Source organism: Chelonia mydas, chromosome 23, assembly GCF_015237465.2.
Source record: "Chelonia mydas isolate rCheMyd1 chromosome 23, rCheMyd1.pri.v2, whole genome shotgun sequence".
Lineage (NCBI taxonomy): Eukaryota > Metazoa > Chordata > Testudines > Cheloniidae > Chelonia > Chelonia mydas.
The window spans coordinates 8,128,861-8,153,531 of record NC_051263.2 but is presented as its reverse complement, the minus strand read 5'-3'; the positions used below and the strand labels follow the sequence as shown (position 1 = coordinate 8,153,531).

The 24,671-nt window shown below is 65.6% G+C and overlaps 1 protein-coding gene across 1 annotated transcript in view; it reads left to right on the top strand.

Annotated features, from left to right (window-relative positions):
- Positions 1-16,636, top strand: part of EXOC3L2 (exocyst complex component 3 like 2) — a 35,248-nt gene extending 18,612 nt beyond the window's left edge. Inside the window, 11 exon segments of the mRNA XM_037884457.2 lie at positions 2,714-3,347; positions 3,588-3,702; positions 4,110-4,220; positions 5,739-5,765; positions 5,767-5,840; positions 7,105-7,215; positions 7,704-7,839; positions 8,987-9,109; positions 9,643-9,798; positions 10,451-10,572; positions 15,498-16,636. Coding sequence (XP_037740385.1) covers positions 2,714-3,347; positions 3,588-3,702; positions 4,110-4,220; positions 5,739-5,765; positions 5,767-5,840; positions 7,105-7,215; positions 7,704-7,839; positions 8,987-9,109; positions 9,643-9,798; positions 10,451-10,572; positions 15,498-15,801 — 1,913 coding nt within the window. The 3' untranslated portion in view covers positions 15,802-16,636.
- Positions 16,637-24,671: the final 8,035 nt, after the last annotated feature.

Below are 24,671 nucleotides of genomic sequence, written 5' to 3'. Positions count from 1 at the left end.
TCAGCCCACGGGGGAGCCCCCTCCGGAGCCCCTCCCTCCTCCCCCCAGCCTTGCTTCTTTCTGTCCCCCCCCCCCCCCCCCCCCCCGCAACATGCCCTGCCCGTGGGTGACAGGTCGGTCCCACTTCCCGGCTGGCCCCGGTGCTGAGAGGAGCTGCCGTGGTGAGGGCCCGTCGCAGGGCATCCTGTGCGCAGAGTGGGACCCTGGTGCCGGCCGTGACATGCTCCCAGCTGAGATGTGTGTGGGTTCTAGTCCTGGCTCTGGGAGGGAGTCTAGTGGTTAGAGCAGGGGGCTGGGAGCCCGGACCCTGGGTTCTGTCCCTGGCTCTTGTGGCCTTGTGTATGTCCATTTGCCTCTCTGCCTCGGTTTCCCCATCTGCACAGTGGGCTCTTCCCACGGCCCGGCTCGCTGTAGGGCATCACTCTGCATGGGGTAAGTCCCGTCCCTGGGAGTGGGGTTCCCAGACGGGGCAGCCATGCTGTGGCTAATGGTCCTTGGCAAAGCCTCTAAAACCACAGAGGTGCTGTGAGTGACACAGGACACAGCTGCATGGGATGGACCTGGCAATGCCCCGGCTGGTGCCTGACCTGGGGCTCTGCCCGGGGGGGAGCCCAGCCCCACTCCCAGGGTTGTGGGGAGTGAGGCCCAGTGGGGAACTGGAAGATAACACCGGCACCAGGGCCTGGAACAGCCAGTTCTGAGCAGATCCCTTATCACCCCATGGAGCCACCCTGTCTGCCCCCGGCTCCAGAGAGGCCCCATTGTCCCACCCTAGGGCACCAAACCCAGTGGATAGAGAGCAAACACCTACCAATTAGGGATCCTTTGAGGTGCAAATACACCCTCTCCTCCACCGGCCCCCCCCCCCCCCCACCCTTGCATGTCTCTGCTTTAAAGCCAGCCAGTTCCTGGTTGCGGTCCCTGGGGGGATCCTTTGGCCATGAGACCCCGGTGCTGGGAGGTCGCACCCGGGGTGGAGGTGCTGGAACGCTGTGCTGAGGAGGGAGGGGTAGGGACTGATACAGATGCAGGGGGTTAGATCTCTACCCGTGAGTGGGGGGCTGCGGGAACAATTCTGAGGCTCCCCCTCCAAAAACCCTTGGAAAATTCAGAGTCAGGTGCTATGGATAATCTGAGATGGGCCGAGGAACCCTGCCCTTGGTGGCCATGCCGAGGGCCGCTTTGCCCCCTGGCGTCTGCGTCTCTCGGTCTCCCCGGGCCACGTTCCCAGCTGCCCTCTGCAGGGCTGGGCGTGGGATGTTTCTGTCCGAATGCCAGCGGAGCTTCCCCTGGCACGGTGCCGGGAGGGGTGTGGAATGAAGTCCTGCTGTGCCCCCGGGGCGGGCATCCCGCAGAGCTCAGCGTGTGCCGCCCCATGGGAGGATCTGTCCCGCGGGGGCGAGGTTTGGTGGGCACAGGAGCTAGCCCGATGGGGAGCCAGTGAATCGGACATGTTCCCGGAGCAGGCAGGCTGGGGGGGAAGCAGGAGATGACCCTGGTGTTCTGCTTTGCCAGGGCCGCATGGCGCTCGGTGTCCCTTTCCCTGCTGCAGGGCAAGGGCAGGTGGGAGGTCACTTACAGGTCACAGAAGGGGGTCAGAGGTCACCCGAGAGCACCCCCTACCCACCCCCCCCATGCCCAGATAAAGACTCTCCCATCCCTGTTCTCTGCTGCTGGCCGAGCGCCCCTTCCTGGCAGGGGGGGAGAAGGGAGGGTGCTGTCTGCTCCCCTGGCAGGCCCAGCACCCCATGTCACCGGCCCATCTGGGCTGGCTGTGGGTCCCAAGGGCTGGGCAGAGCTGTGCCCCCCAGATGTTGGGCCATGTGCTGTGTCCCTCACCCCAGCCAGGGGCCTTGCCTCCCCCCAACACTGTGTGGGTGCTCTGCCCCAGAGCCAGGTGGCTGGACACCATGAGGGCACAGTGGCCGGCCCCTGGCTGGGTTGGGGCTCGGCGCGGGGCGGCTCATGGCCACGTTTGTGGTCGTCCCCTGTCCAGCCCAACCCAGCCAAGCTGTTGTTTGACTTATTGTTTCTGCTCCTGGCCTTTCCGGACACTGATCCAGCAGCCAGTGGGCCCCGGAAGATGGAGTATCCTGCCCCACTGGGCCCATGGGACACAGAGGTGGGCAGTTCCCAGCCAGCGTGTGGGGCAGGGACCCATATGGGGGACGGAGTGTCCCTGCCAGCTGGGCACAGGGCCTGCCCTTCCTGCCTGTTCTACCCGCCCCACTGGGCTGGGGTCGCTGGCTGCTGGCTCTTCAGCTGACCTCGAGGGCAGAGGGGCAGCCCTGGCAGGGGGGAGGGGGCAGCAAAGGGCACGTCTGGCTCCCACCCAGAGTCCAGGTGCTCCAGAAGGGCTGGGGCCAACGTAGAGCCCAGCTGGGGTTCTGCCTCCCGGCTCCGCTTCCCCCGCCAGGTGGAGTTTGCTCTGGGCAGATGGCCAGAGCTGGAGTGTGTGTGGGGGTTAGCGCTCCTGACCCACGCCTCTTCTGTGTCCCCCCTACCACAGCTCTGCCAGTGCCCCTCACTCCTGACCCACAGCTCCCCGCTGTGCCAGCCCGGGGCCGACGCCCCTCACTCCCAACCCCGCCTGCCCCAGCCCTGGGCTTTCCGCCGGTGCCCCTCTCTCCTGACCCGCAGCCCCCGGCTGTGCCCGCCCGGGGCTCCCCTTTGCCCGGGGTCCGGGCTGACCTCTCTGCTCCGCTGCCCGCAGTGCTGGAGATCCTGAACCTGATCCAGCAGCGGGACCTGCTGGCAGCAGACAGGCACATCATCGAGCTGGAGGCGGAGTGCGGGCGGGAGCGCCCCCCGAGCGGCGAGGCCGGGGAGGGGGCCAAGGCCGGCAGCCGCAAGGCCAAGGACGTGGCGCTGCTGTACGAGGCCCTGCTGCAGCAGCTGTGGGCCGTGCTGGCCGAGGCCCTGGCGGCCCGGGGCGCCTACCCGTCCCTGGAGCTGGTGGTGCGGGTGATCGAGCAGGAGGAGGCCGCGGACCGGCGGTGTCCGGAGGCGCAGGGGGGCGGCACCGGGCCCCGGCCCCGGGCCATGCGCCGCAGGTGGGCCGAGGCGGTGAAGCGGGCGGTGGGCGAGCGGCTGGGCCAGTGCGCCGAGGACAGTGGCGGCCCCCTGGCGGGGCACGTGGAGCGCCTGACCCGCTGCCTGGTGGAGGACCTGAGCGCCGTCAGGAGCCACCTGCTGCCGGCGTATCCCCCCGAGTACCAGGCCCTGGGCGTCTACGCCCGCAGCTACCATGAGGGGCTGGCCCAGCTGCTGGGCAGCATCGCCCAGAGGAGCCTGTCCATCGCCGAGCTCTACTTCCTCCTGGACTGGCACAGCAACACCTACCCCAGGTGAGGGGGCGGGGCTGGCTCGCGGGGCGGGCGGGGGGGGGGGGCCGGCTCTGGGGTCAGTACCTGGCCTGGGGTGGGCCGGTACCTGGCACTGGGGGGGGGGCTGTACCTGGCACGGGGGGGTGGGGGGAGGAGTGGGGCCGGTACCTGACCCTGGCTCCCTGTGAGCTGTCACTGGGAAGGGGGCCACGCAGGGAGGCTGCGGGGGGGCCCTGCCCTCATGGCTGTCTCTGCCCCCAGGGCGGTGCTGGGGCGGCTGGACATCGCCCCGCTGCTCAGCGCCCACGAGCAAGAGCCCCTGCTGCCCCCCGAGACCCAGCGCCGCTTGGAGGAGGCCTGCGCCACAGCAGTGAAGGTAACGGTGGGGCCTGGTGCCCACCCCCCAAGGCACACCCCGCCCCCCCCCACCCTGCCTCCCTGCAGCAGCCCCAGGGCCTTCCCCTCCCCTCTGGTGCCTCCCCGCACCTGCCCCACCCTCTCCCCATGGCACCTACCCACCCCCTTCCCCTTCCCGTGGTGCCTCTGAGCTGGGAGTGGGTGGTTTCCTCCCCCCCTCAAATAGTCCGGGGGGTTGGGGGTGTCAGTCCTTTAATGAGTCGGTCGTGGGGGGAGGAGTTTACAGTCCTGCCGAGCTGCAGGGCCTGTCTGGGAGCCGACCGGCTGGACACCAGGCCATAGGGCGGGTGGTGCTGGGGCAGCCCATGCACCCCCCCCCCCCCCCGGAGCTCCCCACCACCTGTGACAGCTTCTATTCCCACCTAGACCAAGATCGCGGCAGACATGAGCCGGGAGCTGCGGGAGGAGGAGCAGCGCTGGGCACAGGAGCCTGGACGGGACCACGGCCAGCTGGAGCTGTCCAGCCGGGTGATCTCGGTGCGTCCAGGGCAGGGCCGTTTGCCGCTACCCGGCTCCACCTGGGCACGCTCCTTCCCCACCGTGCCTGGCCCCTGGGCCCCCCACAACCCTCCTGCTGTGCCTGGCCCCCTACACCCCTTCCTGCTGTGCCTTGGCCCCCCCAGGCCCCTTCCCTGCCGTGCCTGGCCCCTGGCCCCCCCACACCCCCTCCCGCTGTGCCTGGCCCCCCTGGGCCTCCCAATCCCCCCCTGCCATGCCTGGCCCCCGAGCCCTGCCCCCCGCCGTGCCTGGCCCTCGGGGCCTCCATGCCCCTTTCCCACCATGCCTGGATCCCCCCTCCCACATCCTCCCCCACCCCATGATGTGCCTGGCCCCCGGAGCCTCCCATGGTCATTCCCCATCGAACCTGGAACCCCTTGTGCCTGGCCTCTGGGCCTCCCTGGCCCCCTTCTCCCCGGCCTTCCCTGCCACACACATACCCTCCCCACCGCCCATGCAATCAGCTGTTCACCCTCCGGGTGCTGGTGGTCTCAGGCCTGTCATGCTGGCTGAGTGGGGCCAGGAGTCACCCCATTGGGCTCAGGGGTGTCTGGTATGGCCGGGGCAGCCCATGGCCCAGCCGAAGGAGGGAGTCCATGGGAGCCTTTGAGCTGGTCTGGGGCCTGATCCGGGCTCCCCCACCCGCCCCCAGGTGGCCAGGTCCAGCCTTCCCCTCCTCCGGAGCCACAGCCTGGCTCCCCCAGCTCCCTTTGGACCCTGGGTGTGGAGTGGGCCCATGTGCCCATCCCCCTAGAGCCAGGGCAAGGCTATAGGCTTACCCCTGGGCTCACCCATCCTGGACCCCAATCCCTGTCAAGACACGGCTGTCCCGGGGGGACGCCCGCCCCCCACCGGCTGCCCCCAGAACTCTTCACTTGCTGGCCCCTGTGCGGGCGCCCGGCCCTGGGGGTGCTGTCTGGGGCTCGTGCTGATCAGCTCTGGCTCCAGCTCCCAGCTGGCAGAGGGCACAGGTGGGCTCTACCAGTCTCACCTCCCCCCCCGCCCCCTCCCCCAGGCTGTAGGGGCCACAGGGGAAAGCTGCCAACAGCAGATGGCAGCTCCGACCCCCGTGCCCCCGGGGCAGGTCTCCTGGGCCAGAGAGTCAGTCCTCTGCCCCCCGTGAGCTCTGCAATGGGCCCCGTGCGGGGCTCCCCTCTGCCAGGCAGCCAGCGCCACCCCCCAGGCTGCCCACTGGCCAGCCCCCTGAGCGCCGTGCCCCATTGGAGCAGAAAGCTGCTGAGCCAGGCCTGGGCTGTGCTGGGTACCTGGGGCCTGGCTGGACCCGCCTTGGGGTGGCAGCTCGCAGCCCCTCCCCAGGCGGTGCTGGGTGCAGCTGATGGTGCCCGGGGCTCGGCCAGGGCCTGCTGGGGTCTCCCCTTTGTTGCGGTTGGGGTGAGTCAGTCATGCCCGCTGGAGGTTTGGGGCCAGTCTGTGCGGCGGGGGGGAGGAGGCTCCCCACTCCCCCAGCAGCTCAGTGGCCTGCTCCTCTCCCTGCAGGTACTGAAGGCCCATGTGGACAGAGCCCCCCCAGATCACACCGGAGTTTGGGGAGCAGATAGTGCTCTGCTGCCTGGCTGGTCTGGCCGAGTTCCTGCAGAGGTACAGGGGAGGGGGAGAGGCTACACCAGGGGCCTGCTTTGGGGTGCCGTGCAGAACTCATGGGGAGGACAGCAGATGGGGGGGGCTTCCCTGTGGGGGGAATCGGGGAGGGCTCCTAGCCACACACCCCCTCCCAGCGCGGCCAGCCCCCCCCGGGCTGGGAGACCCATGGGCTGCGTGGAGAGATCGGCCCTGTTAATATGTTAATAATATTGTGTTACTTGCCAGTCGGTCAGAGGGTCCCTAGGCTCTGGCTCCAGCATCAGGCTCTGCCGGGCTCAAATCCAGGAGCTGTCTCTTGGCGAGAGCCTGGGGTGCAGGACCAGGGCGCTCACGCTGAGCACGCAGCAAAGCCCGGGGGACTTTCACTGGGCTCGGCAAAGAAGCCAGGAGGGCTCCAAGCCATGTGACCCGGTCGGAGCCCCCGGCCCAGCCCGCAGCACCAGCTGGGGTGTTGCCCTGGGCCGAAGCGCTTCCTGGGCGGCCTGGCGGTGAGAGGCAGCAGCCGGCCCCATCTTGGGCATGCCAATGGCTCTGATGGGCCCAGCGGGTTGCAGGGTCAGATGGGGGATACCCGGCTAATCACTGAAGACCCTGCTCCGCATGGTGGTTTCCCTGTTAGTGATAGTCAGGCTAGTGCTCAAATCCAGCCGTTTCCCCGGCGTAGGAGGGAGGTGCCTTTCTCCTGCAGGGTAACAGATTCATCCCTGTCCAGGCCCGTTCAGCTCAGCCCCGGCACGCCTTGCTCGGCCGATGGACGGTCGTTACTCCCCTGTCCCTGCGGTGGCATCTCCCACTGAGCAGGCTCCTCCGCCGCGTTCCCCAAACCTCGGGGCAGCCGTCAGGCCGTCTGTCCAGCCCTGCTGGCCTGAGCTGTGTTCAGGCTGCCTGCCCAGGCTAGCATCTCCCAGGCCTCCAGATTTCCTGCCTTACGGCTGAAGACAAGGAAGGCCAAGCCAGCCCTGTGGGCTACAGCCCTTGGCTCGGGTTTTTCTCCCCTCCCCATGCTGGGTGGGGTTTGGTCTGGGGGAGGAAGGGGTCTGGAAGGTGGCAGCTGAGCGGGGTGGAGGGTGCAGGTCCCTCCCCTGGGGTCCGTCAGAGAGGGTCACTGTGGGACATGTGCCTGGTGGTACAAGGATGCCCTTCCTGGGCAGGGAGGGGCAGGGATCCCCCCCGCCAGGGCTGACCCTGGTATGGGGGGGTGGGGATCCCCCTGGGGCCTCAGGACACCCCTTCAGCATGGGCCATCTCTCCCCTTTTGCAGCTTTCAGAGCAAGGTGGAGCAGTTCCACCAGAGGCCAGGTGAGAGCAGCCCCCCCACCGACAGCTATGTGTGCAGGACCATCACGCTCGTCAACTGCTGCCCCCCCTTCAGGTGAGGGACCCCCATACCTTTTGCCTGCCCAGGGCTGGGGTGAGCCAGCCCATTCCGCCGACCCAGGTCCAGGGGCCTACGGAGCCTGTAGCAGGCACCCTGCGTCCCCTGATGTGGCTGTGCCTGCCCACAATCCCCCCATTAGGTCCCTTGTGGCCAAGCCCTCCCCCCCCGCTCCCCGCACCTCCTGCTGGTTACCCTCCATGGCTGTGCTGTGCCCTCCCCAGGCTCCCCACTGGGCTCCCTCCCTAGTCAGGCCACCAAGGACCCCTGCTGGACTCCCACCCAGCTGGACTCCCCTGAGGTCCCCTCTGCCCCTCAGCCATATCCAAGGTCCCCTGGGTGAAGAGCATGGCAAGATCTGTCCCCTGGGCCCCTGCCAGGGTGCCGAGGGCAGGGTTGGATTTCGGGGCCTGGGGCCCACGCCTGGAGGGGGCGTTGCTGCAGTGCATTGTGGGCCGGCTTGCTGACAGGCACCGTTTCCCCAGGGAGTACGTGGAGAAGCTAGTGCAGTTTGGCCACCCGGAGAGCAATGTCCCCCGGCGCCAGGCCAACGCCGCCCTGGACAAAGTGACCCGTCTCTGCAACCGTGTCCTGGCCCAGCAGCTCTTCGAGGAGCTCCGGGTATGTGGGGGGCAGGCCGGGGCACTCGCGGGACCTGGCCTGGGTCTGTCTGTGGGGGGAAGGTGGATCTGTCAGATAATGAGAGAGTCAATATACTGCCCCTCTATCAGTCCATGTACGCCCACACCTGGCAGACTGTGCGCGGGGCTGGTCCCCCCAGCTCAAATCCGAGAGGTTAGAATTGGGAAAGGTGCAGAGAGGAGGGTGGAACAGCTTCAGCGGGTGCAGAGATTAGAAAGACGGGGACTGCTCAGTTTGGAAAAGAGACGACTAAGGGGGATATGACGGAGGTCTATAAAATCATGCCTGGTCTGGAGAAAGTGACTAGGGAAGTGTTATTTACCCCTTCACATCACACAAGAACCAGGAAATTAATAGGTAGCAACAAACAGAAGGAAGGAAGTCTTCGCACAACGGCATGAACCTGTGGAACTCACTGCCGGGGATGTTGTGAAGGCCAAAACTATAGCTGGGTTTAAAAATGCTCCTGGAGGACAGGTCCATCAGTGGTTATTAGCCAAGAGCGCAGGGACCCAGCCCCATGCTCTGGGTGTCCCTAGCCTCTGCCTGCCAGAAGCTGGGACTGGACGACAGCCTGGGGGTGGATCACTCGATAATTGCCCTGCTCTGTTCGTTCCCTCTGAAGCACCTGGCACCAGCAACGGTCAGAGACAGGATACTGGGCTGGCGGGGCCATTGGTCTGACCCAGCCTGGCCGCTCTTATGTTCCTAGCTGGGGGGCAGGTAGGCCTGTCTGAGCCAGGGGCAGGGCGAGGTGGCAGAGGCCCCCATTCACCCCAGCAGATGTCAGTGCTGCCAGCATAGGAAGGGGACAGAGGGCCGGGCGCTGCGGGGGGTCATGGCAGCTTGCCCCTTTCCTGCACGGAGACCTGGGGGCTTGTCCTCCTTTGCCCCCCCCCCCCCCACTGCCCAGCCCTCTGGATCCAAACAGAGGGGAGCTGTGAGCGGGGTGAGGCCAGCAGCCTGGCCAAGGCACTGCCCAGCCTGTCAGAGGGGGCGCTGCTGAGATCTGGCCCACTCCTGGCCTTCCTGCAGCAGCAGACGGGAGGGGGCCTGGCCTGGTCCCCATGTGCCCCGTGGGGGTGCCCGGCTCTGCTCTGGCGCTGAGGCTGGCCTCTCCTTTCAGCCCTACTTCCACAAGCTGATGAAGAGGAAGTGGCTGACCAGCTCGGAGAGCTTCGACGCCATCGTCATGCTGCTCACGGACTATGCCCAGAAGCTGCGGACGATGCAGCCGGAGCCGTACAAGGTGGGTGCTGCTGAGGGTGTGGGGAGCAGCCACACGGGACGGGGCCTGGGCAGAAGGGAGAGCAGCCCTTGCTTTCCAGACGCCCCCACTGGCTCCTGCCCCGCCACGGCCCTGTTGCCCCTCATCAGGCTCTGCCCCTCTATCCAGCCCCCCCCCCCCAACAGCCCTGGTGCCTCTCCAGGCCACACCCCTCTGCCATGGCCCTGGACCCAGCCCCGACCCCCTGCCATGGTGCTGGCGTCTCTTCCCAGGGACCTCCCAGTTGCTGAGCTGGACGCCGTGGGACAACGTCTAGGGGAGGTTTCTCCCTGAGATTCTGCATCTGAAGGCACTGGGGGGCAGGGAATAGCCACAGTGCAACGCTCTCTGCCCAAGCCCCTGATCCGCCCTCCATGGGCCCTGGGGGCAGGGAATAGCCACAATGCAGTGCGCGGCAGCATCCCTGGGGGCTCCCCCCACTGCGGTGGGCTAGCTGGGGGGAGTCTGCCCCTCCCCTACAGGCTGCGTGGCTGAGCCTGCCGTGTGCCCCGCAGGCGCTGGTGAACGAGGTGCATCGGCGGGTGCTGGTCGAGTACGTCCGGCCCCTGCTGCAGGTCCGGCTCGTCTGCAGCTCGAACAAGATGAGAGGCAAGGTGGCGGCCCGGCTGGAGGACGAAGGCCGCCAGCTGCAGGAGCTCTTCGGCCAGCTGGTGAGCCGGGAGGAGGCTGGGAGGTGTGGGGGGCCACGCTGTAGCTGCGCAGTGGGGCAGGGTGGGCTGCCCTGTGAGGACCCCCCCCCTCCCCATGGGGCTGAATCTCCAAGATTGCTAAACTGGGATGGTGGAGAGGGGAGGGGGTCTGAGTTGTAGGCTACCCAGAGGGGGGTTCCTGGGCAGCGCCAGGCACAGCGGGAAGGGCGGGTGCAGCCCTCCTGGCGGAGGGGAGAGCCTGGGAGAGCCAGCTGGGCCCGGCTTAGGGTAAAACAGTGAAGGTGGAGCAGGGGTGCCCCGCACATCCTGTTGCCATGTGTCAGGGTTGTGCCGAGATCGGGACACGGAGCCCTGCCCACTGGAGTTCCCACATCTGCTCACGCAGGGGTGGAAGAGGAAACTGAGGCACAGCGCAGGGCAGTGATAGGCCTAGGCTCCCCCAGCGGGGCGGTGATGGAGCCAGGATTAGCACCAGCCTCCAGCCCTGCCTGCCGGGCCGTGCTGCCCTGGGTGCTGGGGGTTCTCCTGGAGGACTGGGGGGGGCTGAGCTCCAGCTGGTTTGTCCCCTCAGTCTCACTGGTGGCATGGCTGGGCGGGGCTGGGGGGGAATCTCCTTAGCCCCTGCCCTGTCCTGACTGGCCCCTCCCCACAGAAGTCGACCTCATCTTGGCTGAATGCAGCGGTGCCTCACCTGGCCGAGATCCTGCGGCTGGAGGACACGCCCTCCATCCAGATGGAGGTGGGGGTGCTGGTGCGGGACTTCCCTGACGTCCGGTGAGTGGGGGGCACCGCAGGGGGCACCATGGGACCTGTGCACAGCCTCCAACCTGCACCTCTCCTGGCAGGGTTCCCCCAAATCCTCCCTCTGGGGGATCCCCCAGTGTCGCTCCATCCTCGGCCCACTGGGGGCTGCTGTGGGGCCAGGGGGAACAGGTCCATCCCTTGAAGCGTCAGTGAGGGGGCCAGCACCTTGGCACCCCCGCTGGACTCCTCTCCCCGGGCATTGGGGGCCATGCTGCTGTCTGGCCTCCCCACGTCAGCAGGGGTGCGGTGGGTGGTCGGATGGGAGATCTGGGTGCCCCTGCGCTCTTGAGGCTGTTAAAGGTCTCGGCTGAGCTGCAGCTCAGCTAATGAATCCTCCCTCCCCCCCGCCCCCGCCGCAGTCCTGCCCTACCCCTGGGGCGTGTTAAACAGCTGCCCTGGCTGCACTGCAGTGCTGGGGAGACCCTTCTGGGGTTACAGCTGCGCTGCCCTCTCCGCTCCCTGTCTCGCTCCTTGTGCCCCGGCTGAGCGTCACAGAGCCAGGCGGGCTGAGGGCTGGGCAGAGCCCTGAGCTCCGTGGCACAGGGCCGTGGCTGCCGTCTGGGTCCATAACAGAAGAACAAACATCCCAGTGCTCAGAGCTTGTCACAGGAGGGCCCCGGGCTGGCTTGAGCAGTGGCCGCCGCGTGGCCCCAGGCAAAGCCCCAGGGGGAGCCAGACGAGCGCTGTCACTGGAGGGGGGCCACCCATCACTTGACTGTACTTTGCCCTGAGGCAGCACTGGTGGCTCCCAGCTCCCCTGGGTCCGCACAGACCCCAAGCTCCCCCACTGGGACCTCTCCTGTAGGGGGTGCTGGGCCATGCTCTGCCAGACAGCCGGCGAGCTCAGAGCAGCGTGCGAGTCCAGTATATGGTGCTCTTAGGGACGGCGAGCTCCCACAATGCACCTAGCCAGGGGTGCGATGCAGGTCCACGGTCCTTCCCCCTCCCCCGCTGGGGGTTGGCTCCTGGCCCTGAAATCAGCCAGCTCTTGGGAAGGCCGGGCCTAGCGTGTGCCCACACGCCTCCTGTGGCAGAGAGTACCACAGGTCACCCCGGCTGAGCCAGAAGATTGACCAGGGTCAGAGGGCTCCAGGGCGGACGCAAGCGTGAACTTGCTGCTCTGACCAGGTGGGAAAAGGGCAAATGGTTTTGCCAGCACCGCTGCTTGGGACAGGGGCGAATGCTCCACATGCCGCCCCGGGAGATGCCCTCTGGGGCGAACCCCCCCCCCGCCCCAGCTGCTTCCCGTGCGCCAGCAGAGCTGAATGCTGGCAGCCCCCCGCAGGGATCCCCCAGCTGCTTGGCCCCACAGGGGTCGGATTCCAGTCCCGATTCTGCGGTGGCTGTTGCATTTGACCCTGACACACCTGCCCTCTCCAGCAGGGGGCACCAGTGACACACACTGGCTGCCTGGTGGGTGCAGGTGGTGCTGACGTGCCCGTGCCCATGCCCTGCTCAGCCAGCCCTCCCCCTGGCACCAGGCGCAGGCAGGCCAGGCCTTTGGCAATGTGCTTTCCAGGGGCCCCAGCTGGCCTCCCTCTGCTTCCCCCCCATCCCTGCCGTGCTCCAGGGACTCTGCCTGCTGCCCTCGGTCGCTGCTCCCACCATGTAGGGAAGGCTAGGGGCTGCCCCCACGTGGCACACGCTGGTGCCAAGGAGCAGGATACCAGTGAATTGGCCTTGGTGTGCTCTGCTGGGGTGGGGGCGAGACCCTGTCTGGCGCATAGGGGCAGCATGGACCTGCACGGGCCCCAGCCTGACAGGCGCCGCGTGGGTGCATAACCAGGGACAGTCCCAGCCGCAGAGCGCTCGCCAGCCGGGAGCCAGGCCCTGATCCGGGGCAACGGCACCCGCAGCGCGTCCTTGCCAGCTCACAGGCTGATCCCAGCTGCTGCCAGAACGCCCCCCCACCCCCGGCTCGGCCCCCGGCGCTGCGGCCGGAATTAGAAGGTTGATCGAGCTAAGCAGGCCATTGGGCGTGGGACCCTGTAATGATGCTGGTTCTGGTGGGACCCAACGGAGAGTGCCAATTCAGGACACATTGCTTCAAGCAGGGCAGTTACAGCCCCAGGCTGGGATTTCCATGCACACCGCGGCAAACCAAACCAGCCAGCCAGAGAGGACTTTGGTTTTACCCCACTGGCTCACCACAAGTCACAAGCAATTCCCTTAGACACTCCCGTTTCCTAGTATCACCACCAGTGCCACTCGTTATGGGGACAAATGGTTATGAAAACCAATACCCCAGGAAAAGAAAAAAGGTTCTCTCTCGATCCCACAGCACCAAGCCCCAGACCCAGGTCAATATGCAAATCAGATCTTACCCACAAATCACGCTGTTGCCAAACCTTTAAAATCTAAAGGTTTGTTCATAAAAGGAAAAAGATACAGATGAGAGCTAGAATTGGTTAAATGGAATCAATGACATACAGTCATGGCCAGTCCTTGGTTCAGGCTTGTAACAGCTATCGAATAAACTGCAGGTTCAAATCAAGTCTCTGGAGAACATCCACAGCTGGGATGGGTCTTTCAGTCCTTGGTTCAAAGCTTCAGTGTAGCAAAGTCCCTCCAGAGGGATGAAGCAGGACTGAAGACCAGATGGAGGAGCTGCAGCAGCTTTTTATATTCTCTTGCCATGTGGTCTTTCTTTCTTTGTCCCAAAGACAAGCTGTCCATCACGTGGCCTGGAAAAACCTCCGAGTTCTGTCCATAGGCAGGTTCCCTGCACACCTTGCTGAGTCCCAAGGTGTATCTGCCTTCTCTCAATGGGTTGATTGTGTAGCTGATGGTCCTTAATGGGCCGTCAAGCAGGCTAGGCAGAGCTGACACCAGCTTGTCTGGAGTGCTCCCCAGAAGCATAGCACAAGTTTGAAATACAGACAGTGTAGAGCCAATATTCATAACTTTAACTACAAAAATGATACACACATATAGACAGCATAATCATAGCCAGCAAACCGTAACCTTGTCTTAGACACCTCATTTGACCCCCTTTATACAAGATTTGGTGCCACTACAGGACTTTGGTTGCAACAATGATCTATACGGTCCCAGCATATGTTGATAACGTCACAAGACGCCTCCCCTTCCTCCATGCTCCCAGCAGCGCTTTCCTGAACCCGGAGTCACAACCCCCTTCCCAGGATGTGGGGGAGATGGAAATGCCCACGTCCGTGGCACTGCCTGGCGCTGGATTCTGCCGTGGCCGCCTGCATCACTCTTGGGGCGAAGGGGGGTTATCACGCTCCTGGCGCGGCTCCTCTTTCCATCTTCCGCTGATGGCATCCGGGCGCAGGGCTGGGAGGCGACAGATCGCCTGCGAAGTGTGACTGCGAGCCGTTTCCTGCAGCCGGCTAGGGCGGGGCAGCCAGCAGGGGTGGCTGAAGACGGGGCTGGAGGAGAAAAACAAGCGGCTCAGACAGGAAGGGGCCCGGGAGTGACTTCCCCTGGCTGCCACCATGGAGCAATTTGTGGTTGTGGCCACCAGGGAAGTGGAGACCTGTGGAAAAGGGGCTAGGGGTGGAAGGCTGCTCCGCAGCAGACCTTCGGTGGGGGGTGAGGGGGTGTCAGACATGTATAACCCCGCCACCCTCCACCACATCCCCTCCCAGCACCACATAACCCACCCACCCGCTGGCCTGGCATTGCCAGGGGCTGGACTGCTCTGCCCCTGTCGGGACTGGCCTGGCGCTGCCCTGGGAATGGATCTGGGACACCTGCCTCTGGAAAGATCCCCCTAAGCCAGCCCCCCGTCAGCCGGCTGCATTTTCCCGGCAGTGGGATTCACAGGTCCCGGCCCCCAGGCTCAGCGCCGTGGCAGGAGCCTCCAAGGAAGGAAGTGTTGCAACTGTGCCGGGCGCATCTTCCCGCCTGGAGCTGGGCCGTGCTCTGGGACAGCTGCCAGCTCACGGCAGGGCCCTGGAGCAGTTGTGGGGCCCAGAGCTGACACCAGCGGTGCCGTTCCCCAGAACCAACTCCGGGTCGGGCACCAGCAGAAGCACCAGGCTGCCCCCCACCTCCCTCTCCGCTGCAGGAGCTGCCTGGGAGCAACGTGTGCCTGGAGGGGGGGCCGGGGCTGTGCTGATTACATGGGCGCTTAGCCAACATCCTGAAAATGCCGGCAGGAGCTTTAAATAAACTCCTGCCCTGCAGTGCAGCCAGCCGCCCTCACACAGCGTGTGTGTGTGTCCCGGCGGGCACTGGGCTGGAACTGCTAGGGGGAGTTGATGGCGGGGGCCTGCCAGGCACCATGCTGACCATCGGGGGGTGCGGATGGAAGGGACCTGGCGGGCACTAGGCTGACGCCGCTGGGGTGTGCTGAGGGGGGGTCCTGCTAGGCACCAGGCTGACCGCCAGGGGCTGTTGACGGGGCACCTCCCAGTGGGCACCAGGCTGACACTGCCAGGGGGGTGAGTCCACTTATTTATGGTGAATGCCCCCCCCACTTGCTCTGCGGCTCCCCTCAGTATGTGCCTCTGCTCAGGTGGGGCACAGCTGCCAAGGGAGGGGTGCTCCCTTCATTGCCCCATGGCAGGAGGCAGCTGCATCCCCAGCCCCACTCACATTGGGTCCTTCCCCGTGACCTTGGCTGGGCTAGGGAGAGATTGCGCCCCCTCGAGGCCAGTCTGAGGAGTTGCCCCCTCTCTGGGCTGCGTCAAGAGCTTGTTCCCGGGTTTCTGCAAGGAGCTGGCCTGGCGTCTCCCATCTCCGGCTCTCTGGGCGGTGCCCTGGCTGCTGGCTCTGGGCACAGCTTTGCCCCGTGGGCGTGTGCCCAGTGGCATGGGTGGGCATGGCAATGGCCCCAGCAATGGCATGGCTCTGCTCCGTGGGCATGTGCCCAGTACCATGGGGGGCTGTTCTGAGCAGCACCCCTCACCCTCTCCTTGTCTCTGCAGGAGGAAGCATGTGGCGGCCCTGCTGGACGTGCGGGGCCTGCGGGGCCAGGCGCAGCGCCAGGAGATCTTGGCTGTGGTGAAGGACCTGGAGCTGAGCGAGGGCGAGGCTCCACTGTGCCGGGAGCGGGCCTTCTTCTCGGACATCCCTGCCACCCGTGAGGTGCGCTGCTTCGCCAGGGCCCTGCCACGCCTGTCGCCCGCACACCTCCCCTGCCTGGGCCGGCTGCCCTGGGGGTGCCTGGGCCCTGAGCCTGACGCGTGCCAGCCACAGACCAGTGAGCACAAGGCGGAGACCCAGGTGTGAGCTGAGCCCCTCCAGCAGAACCCAGCCCCCGAGCTGCACCAGGCCAGGTGCCTTGAGCCAGCGGGCAGGTCCCTGCATCCTGCTGGCCCAAGGCCATGCCACCCAGCCTGCACCCAAAGACACCGGGCCTCGGTCCCAGCAGCCTGGTGGGTGAGGCCGGGACACAGGCATCCAGCCCTGCTGCCTATGAGCCCCCCTCAGGCCCCAGTGCTTCGGTCCTGAACTCACCCTGGTGCCCAGCTTGGTGCCCAGCGCTGCCCTGAGCAGGGGGTTTGGGATGTTCATTTATGGCAGCCCTCCCCAGATATGCACCCTGGTCCCGCGCATGGCGCTGCAGCTGGTGGGGCAAGGCCAGGCCTGTGGGTGGGACATGGTGGGGGGGTGTTTGACCCTTTGTGCCCGTTGGCCACCTTCCCCTGGGGCTGGCAGCCCGGAGCCCCTCAAGCTGCCCTGCTCCCCTTCGGCTGCCCACCTCCCAGTGCCCACCAGCAGGGTAACGCCATACCCCCCAGGCTCCTCCTGGCTGTGACTTGCCAGCCCCCAAAGGAGCCAGCCAGCCACCTCTGAGCCCCTGAGCACTGGGCAGCAGTTGCAACTGGGTCTATGCCAGAGCCCTGGGCACTGGAGCCAGTTGTGGTGCCCACCCCTGGCTCCAGTGTCCCCCAGCAGAGCCCCCCAGCAGAGTCCCAAGGCAGGAAGGGGGCTCATTTCACCTGGGGGGCCCTCGACACAGCTTCCGCCCCCGCCCCGGGCTGCCCAGTCATGCGGTCTGGCTCGCCTGGGGTTCGAGTTCAGTCTGTAACTATGATAAGGAATAAACATTAATTTAAAGGCCGCTCTCAGGTGTGTGGGTCCATCTGCACCGATTGGGGCCTTGCCCAGCCAGGCTCCCTAGGGGCTGCAGGGGGGAGGCTGGGCTGAGTGGGGAGGGAGGGCTCTTTCCCTCCCCACTTCCCAAGCACTGACCCCTTTGCCTCATCTCTCGGGCTGTTGTCGCTTCGAGGCAGCTCATTCTCCAGGCCAGAGACGGGCACAAAAGTTGGCCCCGAGGGACAGGGAGCCGGGGCTGGTGCCAGGGCAGCGGGTTTCCTGGCGGTGCCTGGGGCAGCGCCTGGCACCGATGGGTTTGTCTCCCCCACACTGTCCCTGCCCGGCCCCGGCTCACACGCACTGTGTGACCCTTTGTCCCAGCCCTGCCCCGCCGGAACCCCTCCACCATGCGGCGCATCCTGGCCAAGCTGGCTGTGTTTTCCAGGAACAACCCGTCCCTGGCCACACCGATGTACGCTGCGGCAGCAGGGAAAGGGGCTCGGCTCTTCCCACTGCCCGGGGGCAACATGGATCTCCCCCCCCGCCAACCAAGGGGGAATCTGGGACAAGGCGCCTCCTCCCCCACCCTGCAGGGCCCCACTGCCCCAGGCCCCCCACCCCTTACCCCTGGCTCACTCCAGGGAAGCCGGCAGGGGGCTTGGAGGAAGGAAATTCCTGCATGTGAGGGGAGTGAAGCTGGGAAAGTCATCAGGCCGCTGCTGCCAGCCCTGCCCGGGGGGCCGGCGGCGGGACCGGGGGGGCTGGGGCCAATCTGGGGTGGGGGTGGGGAAGGGGACAACAGTACTCCTACCACTTGGCCTTTGCCAGTGTCCAAGGAGGGCAGGGCTCTGGGGAGCCCCAGAGGGAGGGGCAGCAGTGGGGCCCTAGGGCAGGCCCAGGCATGGGGAGCCCGAGGCAGGAGTGGGGGCCGCAGGGGGCAGGACCCAGGAGAGGGGGCCCCTGAGGTCCAGGTGTGGGGGAGGGGTGGCAGGCCAGGGCTTGTTATTCTCAGTCACCCCCAGGCCCCTCCCATCGCCCCACTGCCAGGACCTCAGACCAACCCCGTGGCCTCTTCTGAGCCCCCCAGGCCCTGCTGCTCCCAGCCCCCCAGTTCTGCCGGTGCCCATCAATCCTGACCCACAGCCCCCTGCTGCCCCCAGCACCCCCTAGCTCTGCCAGTGCCCTTCAATCCTGACCCATAGCCCCCTGCTTCCCTCAGCGCCCCCAGCTCTGCTGGTGCCCCTCAATCCTGACCCACAGCCCCCTGCTGCTCCCAGCCTCCCCTCCCCCAGCTCTGCTGGTGCCCCTTATTCCAGACCTGCAGTCTGCTGCTAGCCCAGCCCTGGGCTCCCCCACACAGTGCCCCTCAATCCCATAAGGCAGCCCCCTGGCCTCCCAGGAATCCCAAACCAGGTGTGTCCCTGTCCAGGCCGCTGGCTGCCCTCTGCCCTTGTGCCCTGGCACCAGTTCACCGTGGGGGGGGGCGGCGCTGGCCTGATGTACGTAGCTGCTGAGATCCAGCCAGAAACACAAACATCCATCCCAGCCGCCAGCCCCTGGCCGCCCCGACCCCATGGAAACAGGACGAGGGCAGGAGGCCATTTATCTTGCCAGATGTAAACTGTGCTGATGGCAGAAGAATAGCAAGGGAGCAGGCCAGGTTCCCCCCCCCCCCTCCCACCCACACACACTGCTCCTGGCCAGGCCCCCCCCACACACACACACTCTGCTCCTGGCCAGGTCTTTCCCCCCCCGGCCGCTCCCGGCCAGGTCCCCCAACACACACACACACTGCTCCTGGCCAGGTTCCTCCCCCACCCCCCCACACTCTGCTCCCGGCCAGGTCCCCCCCCCCCCCCCCCAAGACTCTGCTCCCAGCCAGGTTCCTGTTCCCCCCACACACACACACTCTGCTCCTGGCCAGGTCGTCCCCGCAACCAACACAACCTGCTCCCGGCCAGGTTCCTGTTCCCCCCCACACACACTGCTCCTGGCCAGGTCGTCCCCCCCCCCACACACACACACACTCTGCTCCCGGCCAGGTCCCCCAGTGCACACACACACTGCTCCCGGCCAGCGCCCCCGCCCCCACTCTGCTCCTGGCCAGGTCTCCCCCCCACACACACACTCTGCTCCCGGCCAGGTCCCCCAGTGCACACACACACTGCTCCCGGCCAGCGCCCCCCATCCCCCTGCTCCCAGGCAGGCCCCCCCCCACTGCTCCCATCCAGGTTCCCCTCCCCCACCTCCTCCTGGCCAGGTCCCCTCCCACCAGCTGCCAGTGGCAGGTCGGGGGCCCTGACCCTGTACCATATTTCCTAGAACCCAGCCCGGGGCTGAGCCCCACAGAGCCTGAGCCCCGACACGTGCCCAGAGGTGTGCCCAGGGGGCTGCGCGGCATCAGGCTGGCCGGCAGCAGCTCAGGAGCGCAGTGCCCGACCCAGAGCCCCCCCAGCCCAGGAAGGTGCAGGGAGACATCACTGAGCCCTCAACCCTTCCTGGCCCCAGATGCCCAGGCTGCCCCAGCATCCTTCAAGCCTAGGGGCGGACGTGGGCTCCAGGGAGAGGGGGCTGTAGCTGGTGACCTGCGCCTCGGCTGGGCCCCCCAGCTCCACCACACACAGTGCTGGGTCCACCCCAGCCCCAGAGGCCTCCCTGAACCCCTCCTCCCTGTGCGGGATCAGAACCCCCCCCTCACACTGGGCCAGACCGTCCCTCCAGAACCACCCCCCGCAACGGCCCAGACCGTCCCTCCAGAACCCCCCCCCCCCCCCCGAACATCCCTCCAGAAACCCCACACACACACTGGGCCAGGCTGTCCCTCCAGAACGCCCCGCCCCCCCCGCAATGGCCCAGACCATCCCTTCAGAAACCCCCCCACACACACACACACTGGGCCAGGCTGTCCCTCCAGAACACCCCCCCTCCCCCGGCAATAGCCCAGACCGTCCCTCCAGAAACCCCCCCCACACACTGGGCCAGGCTGTCCCTCCAGAACCCTTCCCCCCCCCCCCGGAATGGCCCAGACCATCCCTCCAGAACCCCCCCCCCCCCACACCGGGCCAGACCGTCCCCCCGCAATGAAGCGTTGTGCCCAGGCTTGCTACACAGGCTGCCCCGCTGTGCAGGGCCAGGGCCGGGGAGGGGCCGGGTGTCTCGGTCCGAAGGGGTGGGCGGGCGGCGAGGCGATCATCAGCCGCGGGACGCCCCGGGCGGAAGGAGCGGGTGGTGGGCGCTATAAATACCTGCCCCCTGCGCGGCCCGGCGGGGCAGCTCCCCTGGGGCCTGGGGCTGGAGCTCGGGGTCATGGGGGTCCCCGTGCGCGGAGCGGAAATGCGGAGCCTTCCCGCGCCTGCCCTCCCCCCCCAGGTCAGGGGATGTTTGTCCTCGGGGCAGCGCAGGAAAAGCTGCTGCTCCGGCCGTGTTTCCTCCCAAACAACTCGGCAGCGTGGGAGGGGCCCAGCCTGGCCCAGCTCCGCCAGCCCTGGCTTCTGCCAGCAGGGGGCGCTGTGGGGAGCGGGGCAGGGGGTACTGGCTGGTGCCGGGAGCACGGGGCAGTAGGTGCTGGCTGGGGACAGGGGATGCTGTGGGGCACAGGGCAGGGGGCGCTGTGGGGTAGGGGGTACTGGCTGGGGGCAGGGGACACTGTGGGGCACAGGGCAGGGGGCATGGGGCAGGGGCAGTGGATGCTGTGGGGCATGGGGTAGGGGGTACTGGCTGTGGGCGGGGGGCGCTGTGGGGCACGGGGCAGGGGGTACTGGCTGGGGGCGGGGGTTGCTGTGGGGCACAGGGCAGTGGGGCTGGGGCCAGGGGGTTTGAGGCAGGGGCAGTGGATGCTGTGGGGCACGGCGTGGGGGGTACTGGCTGGGGATGGGGGGCGCTGTGGGGCACAGGGCAGTGGGCGCTGGCTGGGGGCTCGGGCCAGGGGGCATGGGGCAGGGGGTACTGGCTGGGGGTGCTGTGGGGCTGGAGCCAGGGGGCATGGGGCAGGGGCAGTGGATGCTGTGGGTCACGGGGTAGGGGGTACTGGCTGGGGGTGGGGGGGCGCTGTGGGGCACAGGGCAGTGGGCGCTGGCTGGGGGCGCTGTGGGGTGCAGGGCACTGAACTGACCCGCTGGGTGTTGCTGGGGGTGAGGCTGCAATGAGCCCCCACTGGAGCTGCGCAGTATGACAGTGCTCGGCGAGCGGGGCTCCTTTGGGGGGACTGAAGGCTGTTGTGACCCCTCCCTCCAACTCCCCTTCCCACTCTGAACACCCCTTCCCCAGGCTCCCCCCTCCCCTCCCCGGGGACTCCGGCCACAGGGAATGCAGTTTGAGAGAGAGACCCCCTCCCCATGCCACGTCTGGGCACCCCCCAGCTCTGCCAGTGCCCCTCAGTCCCAACCAGCAGCCCCCTGATATTTCTAGCCTGCCTCTGCTGCACCCCCCCAAATGTTGCTGATGCCCCAAACGTGCCTGTGGTTCCTTGTGTCTCAGTGATGCTTTGGCTGGAGCTCTTGTGCCCCGGGTTCCTGGGGATCCTTCAGCTGGGGAATCCCTGGTGCCCTGCAGGTCTGTGCCTGAGTCTGAGCTTCCAGCTCTTGGGGGAAACTTCCAACCAGGCCCTGAGAGTGACCCAGCCACGCTTCCTGAGCCTGCAGAGAGCCTGAGCCGATTGCTCTGTGCGGGAGGGGGTAGCTGCCCCAGTCATCACAGGTGGGTGTTAACTCTGGAACCTAACAACAACCCCAGCATCAGCATCATTAACTATTTCCTTACTGACCATTTAGCAGCAACATCCAGGGAACAAGCTTCTCCCACAGCCTTGGCACACACACCCCGCCAATCCCCCGTCAGTACCTGCAGCTACCCCGGTGTGGTCCTGTGGCACCTGCACAGCCCACCGTGGGGTGAGAGGCGACCCCGTGGGGACAGCACAGTCCTCGTCGTGGAGGCCATGTCCCAGCAGTGCCCCCAGGGTCGCAGTGCTGAGGGGCTCATTCGGGCAGCACTCATCCCTGTTCTGCGCAGGGGATGCTCCCCATGGCAGGCAGCGTCTGGGCAAACAGACAGTGACAAAAGCACCCGGCTCTGCTGGGCCGATCGCTTGTTCTTGGTCTTCCTCACGGGGGTGGTCCCCGGTAGCATAGGAGCCGGCATGTGCTGAGCGGTTGTACCAGACCTTCTGCTTCCTCTGTGCCCTGACCAGGTTTCCCCTGGCCAAGCCCATGAGCTCTGCAAGCTTTTCCCGGAAGGTCAGGACATACTCCACCACTGACTCTCCATCGGGAGAGGCCTTCCCCTTCCATTCGTCCCTCATCAAGTCCAGGGGTCCCCTCACTCTCCACCCACACAGCAACTCGAACGGGGAAAACCCTGTGGATTCTTGGAGCACTTCCCTGTATGCGAACAGCAGGTGGGTAAATACTTGTCCCAGCCCTGTGATGCTGGTCCATAAATGTTTTCAGCATCATCTTTAGGGTCCCATTGAACCTCTCCACCAGCCTGTTGGACTGAAGGTGATAGACCGAGACCCAGGTGTGCCAGACCCCACACGTCTCCCACAGGCACTGGAGCAGGGCCAACATGAAGGTGGACCCCTGGTCTGTAAGGACCTCCTTGGGGACCCCACGTCTGCCAGGGTGTCTGCCTCGATAGAGGACAAGGCCACCACCTCGGGGTAGCATGTAGCGAAATCCACCACCACCAGGATATATTTCTTCCCCGACTGGGTCGCCCTGCTGAGGGGCCCCACTATATCCATAGCCACCTTCTGGAAAGGCTCCTCTATGATGGACATAGGCCTCAGAGCTGCTTTACACTTATCCCGGGCCTTCCCCACCCTCTGGCAGGAGTCACAGGACCTGCAATACTGTTGGACGGCATCAAAGACCTCGGGCCAGGAAAAGATCTGCAGCAGCCTCTGCCTGGTGCCCCGATGCCCTGAAAGGGGGATATCATGGGCCAAATACAACAGTCTGTGGCGGTACCTCAGGGGGACCAACTGCCTCCTGGCCTTCCAAGGTTCAGTTTGCCCCAAAGCAGCCCATTCTCGGTACAGGAATTCCTTCTCCCACAGGAATCTCTCCTGGTGGTCCTCCCCCTGGGATCCTGCACCGCTGTGGCCAGCAAGGGCTCTCAGCTTCTCAGAAAGGATCCTCCTGCAGCTCTGTCAGGAATTCAGCTGCTGGGTTTGAGGATACAGCCCTGGTTGGCGGTGCCTCAGTTTCCCCACCTTGGGACGGAGGCTCCGGTCCAGCCAGGTCAAGCCCTACCCTCAGTGCTTCGGTTCCCCTCTTCAGGAGGTCCCGCGTCCCACACTGGCTCTGGCTCCGGGTAAGGACCAGGGCGCTCTGAGTGCCATCCGGCCAGTCCTCCAAGTCATTACCCATTAGCACCTCAGTAGGCAGGTGACCGTGCACCCCGACCTCTTTGGCTCCCTCCTTACCCCACCCATCTGTTGTCCACAAACTCATCTGGTGCACTGGTGCAGACCTTTCAGCTTCCAGTCCATTAACCACATCTTAAGGTCTGGAGGGCAGATGTCAAACAGCTGCTCCAACCCCACCAGGTTATACACGTCCTCGAGGTAGTGGTCCCTGTGCCCTTCCCCCACTTGTGGAGATATTCCCCCAGCAGGTTGGTGACCTCCTTGTAAGTGACACCTGAGGTCTTGCGTACACCCCAGAATCGTTTCCTGTTCGCCTCAGGGGTCAGTTCAAACTTCAGCAGCAAAGCCTGTTTGAACAGGTCATAGTCTCCCATTTCAATACCATCCGTTTGGCTGACCGCCTCAATGGCCCTGGGACCCAGCAGGGGGGTCAGACAGCGGAGCCTGTCTGCTGGGTCAATCTGGTTCAGCTCACAAGCCCTCTCAAAGGCTGTGAGATAGTCATCAATACCCCCCCCACCCCGTCCTTAAACTGGGGCAGCAGTTTGGTATCTAGATTCCCCTCAGAACTGGCGTCTCCCCTCTTGGCCCGCGGCTCCTCCAACTCCAACTTGTGTTTTCGATGTTCTGCACCATCTGCCAGCCTCCGCTCCTCCAGCTCCAGCTCCAGCTCCAGCTCCTTCACTTTCAGCTCCAGTCTCTGCAGCTCCTCCAGGGAGCCAGGTCAGCTCTCTGGGCATCCCGGGAGCCCCCCTAGGATCTGGAGCCTGTTCCTCAGACCGGTCCTTCTCTACCAGCCGGGCAATCAGCTGGTCCTGGGTGAGCCTCCCCACACTCAGCCCTCTCTCCTTGCACAGACGTGCCAGGTCCTTCTTACAGAGCTGGTTCTAGGCCATTTCCACGCTGGTTCCCTCAATTCCCTCATTTTATCGGTGGCAGCCACTCCCTGCGCTCACAGCCAACTATCTACAGGGTGCATCCGCCAACCATTCTCTGCTACCATGTTGTCACGAACTCACAGGTCGTGCCCACTCTTGGCCCCATGCAGTCCTTGGAGGGAACCCCCTTCAGTGTGACAGCCCTTCTCGCAGGTCCACTCTCTCTTGGGGCTAAAGCCCCTTCGCCTCCTAGAACCACACCTCTCTGAGCCTTAGCACGCCTGTCTCTCGCCGTGCGCCCCCTCAGGGAGTCCACTCGCTCTGGACCCCCGGAACCCCCACGCCCAGAGGGAATAATGCCACTCTGTTCTCTAGACCGGAGCGACTCTCAGCCAGCATAAAACAGGAGGGTTTATTGAGCGTCTGAATCCAGCACAGGAAACTCTCAGGGCCTCAGGCCTGGCCTCCCTCAGCACAGCACATCCAAGTCTCCCCTGCATCCAGGTGGGCTCTGCCTGCTCTCTCCCTCCAGCCCCAAGCCTCGCCTCTGTCTTTTGTCTTCTGAGTCACCTGAGCCTCCTCTCCTCTCAGCTGTCCTTTGTTCCCCACTGGCTGAACCTGGCTGGTCAGGACACCGGGGGTCCTCTCTCTGCAGCCCATTTTTCTCCCTCTGGCCAGAACTGGCTGTGGTGTCTGTGCCGGGCCACCTGGTTGCTGGGATCTCCATTCTCCCAGCCATTGGCTTGAGTCCCAGGTCCCCTCGCTGGCCCTCTGTACCAACAAACTCCCTCTCCCATCACCTCGCTAAACCA